The sequence below is a fragment of the Falco punctatus genome (genome assembly GCF_963210335.1).
Source record: "Falco punctatus genome assembly, chromosome: 5".
Lineage (NCBI taxonomy): Eukaryota > Metazoa > Chordata > Aves > Falconiformes > Falconidae > Falco > Falco punctatus.
In genome coordinates, this window is record NC_137584.1 from 9,251,544 (window position 1) to 9,266,884 (window position 15,341).

Genomic DNA, 15,341 nt, shown 5'->3' on the forward strand with positions numbered 1-15,341 from the left:
TTTAGCTGTGGATATTCCACCTGCCAAGGGGAGGAATTGAGGTGAGGAGTCAGATTTTTATCTCATGTTTCATTTCAGCAACTCCCATGAAAATGTATGGGCAGGCTGTGCAAGGACTCGTGTTTCCATACAGAGGTACACCTCTATATTCTACAAGTAATCACACATTGCCCGTTCCATCCTTTATAGCCTTTATCCTACAAGATTTCTCTTTCTATTACATGGAGCAGTGAGCAAACAAGGGCATACTCTGCAAACTCACAAGATAGGCTTCATGCTTTTGGTAGGTGGGCACAGATAACTGACTTGGGAGGTGATACAGGCAGCAAGCAGGAAGGGAACACTTTTGTATTACCAGTTTAGACACTTTCATAGCTAAGACACATCATCTTTCAGCTAAGTATAAGGTACAAATACGACAAAAAGTAGTATTTGTTTTGTCCCTGCTCCTGAGAACTCACACAAGCTGAGGGTGCAGCAAAGCAGTATGAAAGTGTAGACAGCAGGAAGGAAGCAGCTTCCCATTTTCAGCTCGTACTTGCTGTAACCGGCACCTGCAAGGATCAGCCTGTGACCCTTGCTGAGAAGCTCAGAGGTAAGCTAGGCTTCAGAGGTGGACTAGAACTCAAGTTTACTTCAACTGTTTAATTTTTAATTTGATGTTTATCACCACTCCCAGAATTAGTTACCTGTTTAGCATGAAACCACTATTAGGTGCTTAAAGAATGAACAGAAACCCACAGGAGGGACCAAAATAGACTGACAAGTTGACCACTGACCTTCAGACTAACTCACACCCTGCTCTGCATTCTCTGCTGTTAGGGATTTAACCATTCCCCTCCCACTCGGCTACACATTCAGCAGCAGGAGCTTAGAGTGCCCTCACCAAAGCCAGATGAGAAGCAGGAGTCTGACTCCTCCAGGGCTACGGGGATAGACTTGTCTTCCTCCTTGGCCAAGTGTCCTGGGAACAGGGAGCTCTGCAAGAGAACAGCCTCCTTCTCTTATATTTGTGAAGGACTCAAAGCTGGGTGCTGGCACACTGAAACAGACTATAAAAGCAGCATAGCCTTCAAAACTTCCACTCCATTTCGGCTTTGAATTCCAACTATGCATACAGCTGCTCAGGCTGAGTAAGGCTACACCGACCCACAAATAAAGAGGTCACCCTTCTGCCGTCAGGCTTTTCTTAGTGTTAGCTGCCGAGTAAAAGTTTTTTGGACACAGTATTAGATTTAAAGGTTGGAAGTTTCCAAACCCATTTTTCAAACAAAAATTACTGAAGGGAACTTAGTGAAATGTTCTCGTTTACCTTTCTAGTCTTCGTGTAGCTGTGGTACCTCAGTATTAGTTGATACAGCGTTCTACTCTACACGCACCAGTAACGCCGATTACAGACATACCGGGTTTAGTCAGCCCTCTTCTCGCCCCATTTTGTACATACACGATGTCCCGCACCGTGGCCTTCAGGGTGACAGCAATGCATGACAGGCATTTTGTAATCTTGAGAAAGCTTCAGGCAGCAGCCTCTGTTACCCAACATTTCAGACTGGTATTTTCTCTCCTTTAAAGCTACTCATGTATAGCTATTCTGTACTTCACACACACTTTAAAGGGCCCAGCAGAACGTAAAAAGGGAGATGGCTGGCTGTAAGCAAAAAAAACAGGAATAGACTGAGGGCTGGTTAAGTGGCAGCTGCCGAAGTAGGCAGACATGTCTTGTAGCATATAATTGAGACAAGGAAGGAGTACAAATCAGTTACCTATTTGCAATGGGAAATTTTTATTTAAAAGGGATGACTGATAACAACCCACTGCCTCTCATCAGCCCCAGTCCTCTTTCATAAGCTCCCTCTCGTGCCAGCTGTATTTCCCGTGGGTTCTTTAGCAGTCATGGAATGAGAAAGGATTGATAAACCATACCATACAACAGAAAAAAAGTGAGGCATGTAGCACTGCTTCTCTGCATATTCAACATTAACCACAGAAGCAAAGCAGCGGAAGTTAACAGTTACAACATTCAAATAATTATGCAGAAGTATTTCAAGACCTGCAATCTACACAAGTAGTCGCGAGACATTTCAACAGTAACTCTTTGTGAAAAGATGTTTCTGTAAAGATTTTCTTCACAAGTTTTCCTCTGAAGAGGCTGATACTTCTTTTTCCCCTCTCCAGAGAAAGTGGAGACAGTGTTTCACTTCCCATGCCATAAGTAGTCTCCCAAGCTATCTAGAATCTGAAAGGTGCAGAACATTAACATTTTTTCTTTAGTTGGTTTATGCTTCATAACTAACATCTATATAACAGACAAGAGGAGTACAGTTAGCCTATGTACTCAGTATGCTTGAAATACCACTGAATTTCCACAGGAGTACTAAAGTCTGGATGAAAAAAAAAACCTAAACCAGAACCAACCAAACAAAACCAGGACCATTACAGGGAACAAATCTTTTAACATTTTTTCCCCCCAAGAAATATGGGATACCTCCCCCTGTCTCTGCAGATAATTCAGACTCCACAATCTGTTTCATATAATAACAATTAGACCAACAAAGTCAAGTTTATCATTCCAAGTTTGCCCTCACAAGGGAGATGCGCTGTTCCTGCTTATGCCCCACTACTGGGGTGCGAACACATCCTCTGCCCTCCGTTCCAGCCCTCCCCCCAGCCCAGGCCGAGGGGAGAAGGGCTGCTATCAAGAGTAGTTCCTTCTCCTAATCACCCTCCCTGTGTAATCCGAAGAATCACTGCTAACCTGGAACAAAGGAGGGCAGGTATTCAACAGACAGAAACACCACAGCCCAGAATAATTCATGCTCTTTTACAAGCACTTGCTCTGTCACAGAAGAATACTCCTAACTGGCATATGAAGGTGGTGAGGCTTTAAGTTTTGAAACGCAAACATTAAGCAGACACCTGATGTTACAGAAATACTAACTGTCATTACAGAACTTTTTAAAAAAGTATTTGAATTGTTTTGCTGCTTTAAATATGAATTAAAAACAAAGTTTCCCACCTATCAAAGGGTGCTTTTATTATATTAGCAAGCTTTGAAAACTCATTTAAAAACCAAAGTTACTAAGGTCTGGGGAAAATACAATACTTCTGAGTTTCACGTATCATTTGAGATCCAAGTGTGTGCTACTCTTCTCTCATTCTCCAGTTCTTATAGGGCTGCAGTCATCAAAAGCTGATAAATTAATGGCAGGAAAGACAGCAAGAACTCACTGTTCCTTCAATATTGCTGTTGAAAGAGGCATTTACAAATCATTCTTTGCTATTAACTTCAAAGCAAGACATTACAATAGTGCTACGAGTGATACCAGTTCAGCTACTATTGCTTAGTGTGCAAGCGTAGAAAAAGGTTATGTTGTGAACTGAAGAATCAAGCAAAGTACAGCTGCTACTCTGCATCCAGATCACTGCAGAAATAGATGCATCTTCCAGGGATAAAAGGTAACATTTTCTTCAACTGAAGTTGTCAGTAAAGAGCAGTCCCCCATAAACACTAAAGTAGAATAGAACACGCAGGACAATATACCTATTCCTACAGGTGTAAGATAAGCTTACCTACACAAAGATAATGTAAAGGTATCTCAGCCCTGCTAATAAACGTGTCAAAAGGCAGTGGGAATTCCCCTCTGACCGGGTCAAACCGAATGCTATGAAGAACACCACCCACATCCTGAGAAAAAAAACACAGCTACCCAGTAGTGTTTGCTTACAAATGCTCAAAGTAATTTTTAAGAGTTCTCTAGACTCCAGCTGCATTTTCCGCAGGCAGTAAGATGTGTTGGCTTCAGTAAGCCTTCAGCCACAAGGGTGACCGGTTTTGCTCTCCACAGACAGCTGACCTAACCAACCTACCAGACGGCATACAGACAACAGAAGTGCCATGAACATGCACCTGCACCAGAGGCAGAAAGGATTGCCAGGCAGTTGATTTGTGCTCCAGTGCTTGGATTAATAGTGATACTTCTGTCAGACAGTAAAACCTGGTAGTCCACGCTAGACCACCTCCCTTCTTCAGAGGCTTTATGGACATTTCACAGTACTGTTACAGGTACACGTTAACAGGTAACCAGGAGCACCATCCCACTCAGATTTTCAATCCTTTAAATGTTTCAAGAGTCATGGAAATAAAAGCTACAAAAATCAACTGGTAGGAAGATATCAGTGAAGCCTAACGTTCCAAGACCAAAAAGAAAAAACCATGAAATCCTGTGATCCAGGTAATCTGAAGAAAAAAAAAAGAAAAAAAATACTTAGAAGGGGTGAAAAAGTGATATTTAAATATATGCTTACAATGAATGACAAAACTCCCTCACATTAGACCTTTGTGAAGGATTACATTACAATACCCTTTTGCAATATCAGTTATCCAAACAAACACAAATTACAAAAATTATCCAAGAGTTCTGAATATTTCAATGCCTGTCTGAAGCTAAGATAACGTGAACTCGGTAATATAAGAGGCTGAAATTATCAAGCAAAGCTTCCCTAGTGCTGACCTTTGACTTTTCCCATCCCTGATCAAGAAGTACATCATACTCTTGATTCACAGAGATAAACAAGGAAAGAGCTACTTTAATAATGAAGTTTGGCACTTTACATGAAGGGCTATTATGAAGGAAAAGCAAACCAGGCTAACTCAAAATACTTGATCAAGATAAAGAGCTGATAAGCTCCACATTTTAGAAGGTATCCAAGGACAGCATAGCAGCTGTCATGAAACCAAATGCAAGATATTTAAAAAAAATTTTAACACTGATTTAAGAACTAGTTGAACGGCAGAGCTCAGAGGGTTGTGATCAGCAGCACAGAATCCAGCTGGAGGCCTGTAGCTAGTGGTGTTCCCCAGGGGTCAGTACTGGGTCCAGTCTGGTTCAACTTATTCATGAGCTGGATGGAGGGACAGAGCGCACCCTCAGCAGGTTTGCTGATGGTACAAAGCTGGGAGGAGCGGCTGACACACCAGGAGGCTGCGCTGCCATTCAGTGACACCTGGGAGGAGAGGAACCTAATGAAGCTCAACAAAGGCAAGTGTAAGGTCCTGCACCTGGGGAGGGACAACCCCATGCACCAGCACAGGCCAGGGGTGACCTGCTGGAAGGCAGCTCTGCGGAGAAGGGCCTGGGGGTTCTGGGGGACAGCAAGCTGCCCATGAGCCAGCTTTGTGTCCCGGTGGCCAAGAAGGGCAATAGGACCCTGGGGGGCATTGGGAGCAGCATGGCCAGCAGCTCGAGAGAGATGATCCTCCATCTCTGCTTGCCCTGGTGAGGACACACCTGCAGCCCATGTCCAGTTCTGGGCTCCCCAGTTCAAGGGAGACAGGGAACTGCTGGGGAGGGCCCAGCGGGGGGCTATGAAGATGGTGAGGGGACTGGAGCATCCCCCTTGTGATGAAAGGCTGAGAGAGCCGGGGCTGTGTAGCCTGGAGAGGAGAAGACTGGGAGGGGATCTGGTCAATGTCTACAGATACCTTAAGGGCGAGTGTCCAGAGGACGGGGCCAGGCTCCTTGCAGTGGTGCCCAGGACAGGACAAGGGGCAACGGGCACAAACTGCAACATAAGTAGTCGCAACTGAATGAGAAAGAATTTCTTCACTTTAAGGGCAACAGAGCACTGGAACAGGCTGCCCAGAGAGGCCAGGGAGTCTCCTTCACTGGAGACATTCAAAAACTTTGATGTGATCCTGTAGAACCTGCTCTAGGAGAACCTGCTTTAGCAGGGGGCTGAACTAGATGATCTCCAGAGGTCCCTTCCCACCCCAATCATTCTGTGATTCAGTGCGTTTTAGAGAGCTTAGTATTAATGCTTTTCAAAATCCAAATTAGTGATTTCCAACCATCATAAATATTAATGGATTTTCTACTTAGAATTTTGAAAAGCATATATTTATATAATAGCATTTTTAATAGAGGAAAAGCCATTTTAGTTATACAACTTCAGAACAGCACTGACGGTTGTACCATGCCACTTAGTAGAAACAGGTCAAAGACTGGATAATCTTCACATGTATCTAACAATACCATCACTGCTTATATAAACAGGGTACTTATTTCCTTAGTTATGATCAACACTGAACACAAGTACTTGTCAAAGGCAAAACAGCATAATACTATGTGCTCATGTCACAGGAGATATTTCAAGAGATATCTGCATTACGTACATCTATTATCATTTTAGGAACTACTACTTTTTAGCTTCAGGACATAAGAGCTTGAAGATTCTCATACGCATTTTTGTATTCCAAACACTGTAGCACTTTAAGTTTCAATGATCATAATCATCAACTAGCATTTTCCATTGTTCAATCCAAGTGGCAAGCAAACAGTGAAACAGCCCACATTGAAAAGTGTTCAGTTAAATTTTTTAATGATCTGCAGTATTTAGGCAACACAAAGAACATTTAAAAGTGTGAACTTTATGCTGAGTGTCCTTTTAAAAGCCAGCAGCACAATGTATTTTTTGAACCAACCAGACATCTGTTTATCCTGAGTAGTACATCATTTTGTTGTCCGTGATTTTTGACTCCCAGGTTTTGCAAATGCTGATACATCAAGACTTTTACCACTGTTGCACTGTTCATATAAAGTCTGAAAGTTAATAAAAACACAAGCATTCAGGTGAACACAGTTGTATTGCACACTGATTCAAACTATATCTTTGTAATATTACCACTTGAAGTTACCACATACTGAAATATTCCAACCTCCATGCTAAATTTTTTCAATCATAAAAAAAAACAAGACAGCTTAGTTGTACCAGTTGTAGCGCAACGTAGCACCTCCCAGAAAACACAAACTCTGATTTCGCAGCATGAGCAAAGGTACAGAGCTTCACAAGGTGGCTGAAAACAGCCTAACTACCAAAATTTAAAGCAAAGTTTAGTCCATTAATTGTCTCTGATGTAGAAACATTAGCATGGAAGAAAAGAGGTATTTGCATGCTCACAGTGAGCAACATTTATAAGAGACAGGAAAATCAGTGGCCACAAACATAGCCATATCACATTAAGAATAATCTCTTGTTCACCTCATACTTAAAAAGGTCAGGTACAACTAGCAGTGTAAAGTGTAAGCAAACTTCTTTAGATTTACTCTATGCATACTGAATTTGCTTTCCTCCCCATGAAAGCAACTTTGCGTTCCATCTCAACTTGTTATTGATTTGATCACCATTCCCTCTTCTGAGAGATGATGGAAAGAATTGAATCGTTGAAGAGTTATCAAGCTTGTCCTTCAGGCAGTAAATAGAGAGGCTGGACTATTTCAGCATAGAGGGACTAATTTACACATAGCAATGCATTAACAGTTAATCAGTTTCCTGGAAGTAAGAACAGCTGCAGTCTAAAAGCTTGCACACTTGACAGATTGATTTAGATAATTTTTTCATAACGATGGTTCTTAAATTAGAAGACCTACTACAGTTCTTGGGCAGTTGAAAAGTAAAGCAGCACTGTAAGTACTGTTTTAGGAAAGAGATGCTAGGGCAGTGGGTGATTTGAAAATAAAGCAGTACAGATATACTGGGAAGTGGAAAGGAAAAAAGCTAAAATCAAGATTACCATCATCCTTTCAACCCTTCCCATTCGGGAGGACGTAGAGAGATTCCACGTGCTTGCAAAAAACCCACTACAGTGCATAATGCCTTTCCAGCTGTGGTTACAGCTTTGATAGATGTATCCTTTCAGCTTCTACTACCAAACATTCTAACTTTGTTTGCATGAACATGTACTACTACACAAAATAGAAAATGTACTTACCCGAGCAGCTCTAGAAATAGAGTTGGGAGAATTCAAGTCAACAAGCTGGCCAAGGATACGTTTCATTTCCTCTGTTGTTCCTTTTGCATTTGCAACACCTGCAGTTAATTGAATGAAGCTGAAGTTGTATACAACTATGTATAAGTTAGCAGTGCAGTTTGTAAGAGGTTTAAAAATTAAAATACTAAAGTCTTTCCCAAAATACACACAGGCACCAAAAAAATACATTGTTACACCAGCAACTGAAAAGTACATACGAGTAAAGCATTTTGTCTTCTTAAACAGAATTATACTTTTAATAAAAACATGTTTTAAAGTAAATGTACCTGTTTGACAATGACTTTGAATTTGAACATAGGGATGTACCAGCAACTCTGAAACTGATATTCTTTGTTTAGGATTTCTTACTAAACAGCGCTGCAAAAAGAAAAAGAATGCTTTACCTATAAATTCAGGATTTTCTTAAGAATTAACAGTGAGGACCTTTAAAAGACCTGGTAGATGCATGTCAGAACGTCTTACTGCTAAACTACAAACTTAGACTCAACTCAGTACGGTAACAGATTAACCTAATTGCCCTCATTAGCAGTTATCTTCAGAGTAAAGTTTGGTATCCTGTTTTACTCAAGCAACAAATGTCAGAGGACATGAAGACCAGAACCTACAGTATTGTTTTATTCTGAATGACACAGATTTGAAAGGAGACAAATGTTTCTGGATTTCAGTTTGTTACCTGCTGAGCAACACAATTAGGGCTTGAGTAAAAGCATACGCCAAGTTTCAAAAGCAGGCAGATACGCATAGTGAAGGAAAAGGATGGCAAATACAAGAGCTACTGTATTTACTTTAGGTTATTCAGCCAAAGACATTGTCTGACTGCTTTTAAAAAAAAAATTTAAAAATCTAGTAAATATTTACTAGTTTATTTGCTGCTGAGCTGAATATAGACTTTTAATAAGAAAACTAAATGAAGTAGTTCTAGCTTCATAAGTAGTCTTTTCAAATAAGGTCTGTTACTACAAATAGCACTGAGCATCTCTTTGTGAAAAAAGTTTCTCAAGCACAACTCATTAGGTTTAAGAAAATACACTTTAAAAAAGAAATTGCCATTATTTGAATCATTAACATAAACTAATCTTAACAGACAGTTACCTTTAGCACATCTTGAAGATCCTTCTCAGCAATATCAGAAAATTCTATTTCATAGCTAGGATCAACAATAGCATGCAGTTTATTAATTGGATTTGTTATATGTTGAAATGGAGTCTTTCCATATGTCATACAGTACAAAATGCATCCCAATGACCACACATCACTTTTGGGACTTATCTAATAGAAAAAAAAAAAAATCAAGATTACTCCTCTCTTAGGAAAGACTCAGTCAATTTATCATATAGTTGTACAGTAATTTTGCTTAACTATATCTATCTTACATTGGATAACAGATATTAGTAACTAACATACATCACCAAGACAGCATGCCATTATCTACCAAGACAGAGATGTGACTTCATTCACCCTTATTTCATAACAAAACTACTTTTATTAATTATCTTTGAAAATCAATTTACTTGAACTTAAAGTTAAATGTTGTCCTTAAGTCAAACAGCAGGATTCTAATTTCAGATTGAGTAAATACAAATAAAAGCATACTAAATTAATCCAACCCAGAAACCAGTGAGACATCACAGCTACGTTCCCAAAGCAGAAGCCACAGTTCAGTTCTTCTGGGTTTAAAAGGATTCAGATCCAGATTTCTACGACCACACCTGAACTGTTCCTTAGAGGAGAACTTTCCACTTGTCTTGTTGAAGAGGAAGCACATAAGATTGGGGGAGTGGGGAAAAGGGAGGTGGGGGAAGCAGCACACAGACAGCCCAGCACGATGCTTAGACTTTTACTTAAGTGAGCTGAGCTCCAGAACAAGTCTGCACTTTCCATGCAATTTTTAAAAATGTAAAAAATGTTGAAAGTATCATCCTTAACAAAAGAAATCCATCTACAAAACGTTCTGTGTTTAGAAAGACTAGATTGTGTTTTAAATGTTTTACTACATCATAATACATCCATTCAGCTGTTAAAGAGTCACAATCTTTTAAGTATGTATGTACGTGTAGATATGAATACAGATTTTAATACTTCTTTTACAAAACTATGTACCCCTTAAATGAAGTTTGACTGCCAACGTGAAATTGTTTTCCTTCAGTACTTTCCTTAAAAATCACATTCCATTGCCCTGCTAAAGTTATAACAACTTCTACAATACATAGTACTCTCTAGCATAGAAAAACTAATAGGATACGCAGAACTCGTACATGTCCCCTGAAATACTAGACTTCATTTTATCATCTTTTAACACATCTTATTAGGTACCGCTCATTTCTTTTAAAACCTGCCACTTGCTTAAAAAAATTAAAGAAATACACTGATGCTTGTGTCATTGTCATCTTGCTGTTTAAGCAAACACACCAACAATGGTTTATATCAGAAAACAAGTTTCCTGGCTTTCAGAAAAAGATTTCTAAGCCAGTTGTTTATGCAGAATGCCAAGACATAGCTGTGTAGCAGCTAACAGTATCATAAGACCTCCACCAATTTTTGGCAGAATGAAGCTGAAACAAGAAGTCGTAAGTAGCACAACAGGCAACCAAGTGATTAAGGAATGATTCTCGCACTTGACTCCACGGCAGATCCTCCCAGAAACACTAAGCCTGAAGTGATTTCAGTGCAAAGGACTTGTCAGAGATGCACAGTACAGTGAACCATTAAGATGCTCAGAAGATTTTTGTAACATTAATCATCAGTACAGCCTCCAATATCCAAAAGGCTGCGTGCATTTCACTCACTGTACACTATATTGCTGTTCAATGCCAATCACACTGATAACAGCGGAAGACTTATACTGCTCCATAGAAATAGATTTTAAATTATTTTTACATTTATTAGTTTAGATATTTTACTATTCTCAGCTTCTCCAACACCCAAACCTGAATATCTGTTTTGCTTTCAATTTCACTCATTCAGCACTTTTTTTTCTAATTTTTCTAAACACCATCTGCAAAATGCTTTTAGGTAGCTGAAAGGAATAAGCTTAGCCTTCAAACTCTGCCCACCATCATGGCACAATGAATTCCCTTCTGTTCTGGTTTCAGCAGAAGATTAAGAAAATTAAGTTTTAACATATATGCCTGGATTACTTTCTCCTAAACATGAAAGGAACAGAAGAAAAAAGATCCTATGTTACCTTAGAGCGAGACTTCCCATTTTCTCCATAGGAAGAGAGATCCTTTATTGCTTCCGGTGGCATGTAATTCATTGTGCCAACCTAGCCACAAAAATACAAAAATAGTCATTTAACTCACTTGATAAAAAGTTAGATTTTTGTCTCAAAGCACTGAAAAGCATCTTGAAATTTTGTTTCTTCTAAGGCTGAAGGCCATTGTTAATTTTGTTCAACAAAGAGATGTAAAAAATGTATATGAATATTTATATATACTTATAAAACCATTCAGCATAAAGTCTCAGTATTCATTGAAGTTACTACAATAAACAACCATAACTATCTAGTACTTCACAGAAAAGTGTACACCGATTTTCCAGAAGTATTTCACCTGAGAATCTTTAACAATGCTTGTCACATCTGGCTGCATTTGGTTTGCAATGCCAAAGTCAATCAGTTTTAACATTCCGTCAACTATCAGGAAGTTTGCTGGTTTCAGATCACTGTGAATAATGCCTGTAAAAAAAAAAAGAGAGAGAAACGTTTAAGTCAATCAAGGTTTAGTCAATCCAAGTTACTACTATAGGGGGGTTTATTGCTCAATTCCCATTAGCCTTTCTCAGAGAGGAGGTGCAGATCAGCTTTACCCAGCCTAAACCAAATTACTTTTTGCAGATTTCATAAGTTTCCATTTCTTTTTTCAATAGTTAAGCCTTGCATGAGTTTGTAGTTTGAATTATTACTTATTCAAACTTATTCTTTTCTTATTCTTATATATTAAGATATTTTTTATTTATATATATATATAAGATATATAGACATAATATTACTTATTCTGCAGGCACCCCAGAATAGATTCAAGCGACTTGAGCTGAATAGTTTCTGTCAGTTAGGGACAGGCCCTCTAGCCGTATGTGCACAATGCCATACTGAACTGCTGTTGCAGAGCAATTCAGTGGCCTGGTCACTCCTGTAGCTTTCTCTTAAAGCATCAGCTAAGCAGCACTTTAGAAGAATTATATTGCTTAGTCTGGTGTTTTCTTCCTGATCTCAAAGGAATCATTCACCAAGGATTACAAATCACAACCACTACTTATGTGATTTATTATGAGTGTTGCTTATCCATATAATCAACCAATCCATCTAATATTTTGCAAAATTGCTTGTTTCAAGAACACATGTAGTACGTAGCCTGTGTTTTAACAGGTTTTGCTGGTTTTCTGTATTACTGAATGTTCTAGTGTCCTTGTGCTGTTAGGAGTTGATGGTCTCTGCTACATGTACAGGTCTCCAGTCTTTTCTGAAATACGGAAAGGATCCAAATCTGCTCTCTCCTTTATGGTATATATAGAGGAAACAGAATACAGACGCATGCACTTCAGTTACATAGGTAAAGATGAAAGTCTTTAAGAACTATGAGAAAAAGCTGAAGCACTATGTCAAAATAAAGATGACAGAGCTGTGTAAAAGCTGTCATTAATGTCAAAGCTTCTTTGGAGAAGATGAGTGGCTAAAAAGAGTCTGAGAACAAGTAGTACTAGAAGTGTAGTGTTAGAAGTATGCAGTGTATTCCAATACAGAAAAAAATTCCTGGTTGTTGCAAGGAAACAGAACATTATACAGCATTAATACTTAGAGATCCCTTTGAGTTACCAAAGATATTCAACCTTCTGCATCAAGATTTACTGTCATCTTTTGTTTCTCTGAAATTTTTTTCATAATACAGGAATCTTTGAAGATTACTAGGCTTACACCGAAGAGCAGCACCGCCTCCAAAACTTAAATACATTCATATTATCTCTGCCATAACACCTATACAAATACCTAGAATTATTTAAGAATACCATATTCATGGATTGTATGAACAGCTTCCAGCATATTTTTCCAATAGCTCTTTCGTTCCAATGGATCGATGTTTTTTTTCTTTTTAAGCCAGCTATTGAGGTCAATATTTCCACACTCCATTACCATGTAGATATGATGATCAGTAATTTCACTAAAAAATAAATATATTTCTGTTAAAATGTAAGGCGACTTTATATAAAAAGATAGTGCTTTAATAAAATTAGTGTTTACTCACTAGTCATAAAGGCGAATGATCTTATCGCTATGTTGCTGCAGTTTATTCAAATGAGCAATTTCATTCTTATAGCTCTCCACAGTCTGTTGATCAGCTTCCTCTAGGTTCACATATTTGACAGCATACAGCTGCTTCTTCTCATTCAGTACTTGAAACACCTGCAACATAGTACCCATGAATAACTTCATTCAACCCTAGTTCTGGCTTACTACAGTCCATTGCACCACAGCCCGAATCTCTTTCTAAGAAAAAGCATACCTTTTCAAAAGGAAGCAACAACACTAAATTTAGAGAACTTCATACAAGTCAGCCTGAAGAAAACCTAAAGAAGCCACCAGTTACAACAGAAACCTCTATCAGAAACCATCCTGGTACCATACTGTATTTCACTAGGTATATTTGATCACAAATCTGAAGTGTTCCAAGGATGGAGAATGCAAGACACCTCCCACAGAGAAAAGGAATTGACCTACCACTGCACATCCATTTCAACACACCAAAATGATTTGGAGGCTAAAGCACATGGCGCAGGAGAAAAGTTTGAGAGCACTGAGTCCATTCACACTTCAGGTAAGAATGCTAAAAGCTGAAGACAGCAATAAGTTTCCTATTTAAAAGGAAAGTATGAAAAAGACTCCCGAGCCATCAAAGTATGAGAGGCAATAAGCATAGCTAATAAGGAAAATCTGATTAGATGTCAGGAAATTTTCTTCCACCATCATGCAGTCGAACAGGGGGGAGTAGGTTGTCCAGAGAGGCTGTGAAATCTCCATCCTTGGTGATATTCAAAGCTCTATTGCAAAAGGCCATGAGAAACCTGCCCTATTCCAGCCTTGCTTTAATCAGACCATTGGACCAAGTGACATGCAGAGGCCCCTTCCACCCTACCTTGCTCTGCTATTGTACACTGCCAACAAGGAAGCTATTCTTCCTGGAGGGCCCTGCTGACTGGAAGCTAGCCAATGTTATCCCAGTTTACCAGGGCATGAGGGAAGACTCAGGGAACTACAGACCTGTTAGCCTAACCTCAGTTCCTGGAAAAATTCTGGACAAGATCATACTGGGTGCTATCGATTGCTGTTTAAAGGACAAGGCAATAATCAGGCAGTCAACATGGATTCACAAAGGGAAAGTCCTGTTTAACTAATTCTATATCCTGCTACGATAGGGTCACCCACCTAGTGTACGAAGAGAAAGCAGCGGATGTAGTTCTTACGGATTTTAATAAAGCTTTTGATACTGTCCCTCACAGCATCCTTCTGGACAAGTTGTCCAACTGCGGAATGAGTGGGTTCAGTGCACTGGGTGAAGAACTGGCTCAGTGGCCGAGCTCAAACAGTTGCAGTGAATGGGGCTACATCTGGCTGGTGACCAGTCACCAGTGATGTTCCTCAGGGTTCAATTCTAGGGCCAGTTCTGTTCAATGTATTTATCAGTGATCTGATGCAGGAGTTGAATACACCATAAGTAAGTTCGCTGATGATTCCAAACTGGAAGGTACTATTAACTCTCTTTGAGGGACAGGAGGCCTCACAGTAGGATCTAGATAAGTCTGAGCACTGGGAAATCAATGGCATGAAGTTTAGCAAGTCCAAAAGCTGGATTCTGCAAGTAGAACAGAGTAATGGCAGACACAAGATGTCCCTGGTATCCAGTGATAGGATGCATAGGAATTGTTCAAAACTGCATCAGGAAGGTTTAGCCTGGACACCAGGAAGCATTTCTTTACCAAGAGAGTGGTCAACTGGAATAGGCTTTCTAGAGAGTTGGTGATGCCCCAAGCCTGTCAGTGATTAAGAGACATCTGGACAATGCCCTTAACATGTTTTAACATTTCATCAGCCCTGAAATGGTCAGGCAGTTGGACTAGATAATTGTTGTAGGTCTCTTGCAACTGAAATACTCTATTCTGTTATTCTTTTCAGTGTGTTGCTCTCTGGATTAACAGAATCATGTTAGATTCTTAACTTTTTTTGCCTCAGTCTTCACTGGCAACCTCTCTTCCCACACCTCTCAAGTGGGTGGACCACAAGACAGGGACTGGAGGAGCAAAGTCCCTCCCTCTGTAAGAGATCAGGTCCAAGACCACCTGAAGAACCCGAACATACTTATGTCTATGGGACCTGACAAGACGCATCCCAGAGTCCTGAGGGAACTGGCTGATGTAGTTGCCAAGCCATTCTCCAGGATATCCGAGAAGTCATGGCAGTCAGGTAAAGTCCCTGGTGACTGGAAAAAGGGAAACATTGCACCCATGTTTAAAAGGGGTAGAA

At 39.7% G+C, this 15,341-nt stretch overlaps 1 protein-coding gene across 1 annotated transcript in view; it reads right to left on the reverse strand.

Moving 5' to 3' along the window:
* Positions 1-5,005: 5,005 nt before the first annotated feature.
* The window catches only part of TTK (TTK protein kinase), a 35,251-nt gene continuing 24,915 nt past the window's right edge, over positions 5,006-15,341 (reverse strand). The window contains exons 15-22 of the mRNA XM_080388150.1: positions 13,069-13,226; positions 12,833-12,984; positions 11,380-11,504; positions 11,013-11,093; positions 8,921-9,097; positions 8,095-8,185; positions 7,769-7,866; positions 5,006-6,599 (exon numbers count right to left, since the gene is read on the reverse strand). Of these exons, the coding sequence (XP_080244276.1) occupies positions 6,510-6,599; positions 7,769-7,866; positions 8,095-8,185; positions 8,921-9,097; positions 11,013-11,093; positions 11,380-11,504; positions 12,833-12,984; positions 13,069-13,226 (972 nt within the window). The 3' untranslated portion in view covers positions 5,006-6,509. The remainder of the gene's footprint in view (positions 6,600-7,768; positions 7,867-8,094; positions 8,186-8,920; positions 9,098-11,012; positions 11,094-11,379; positions 11,505-12,832; positions 12,985-13,068; positions 13,227-15,341) is intronic.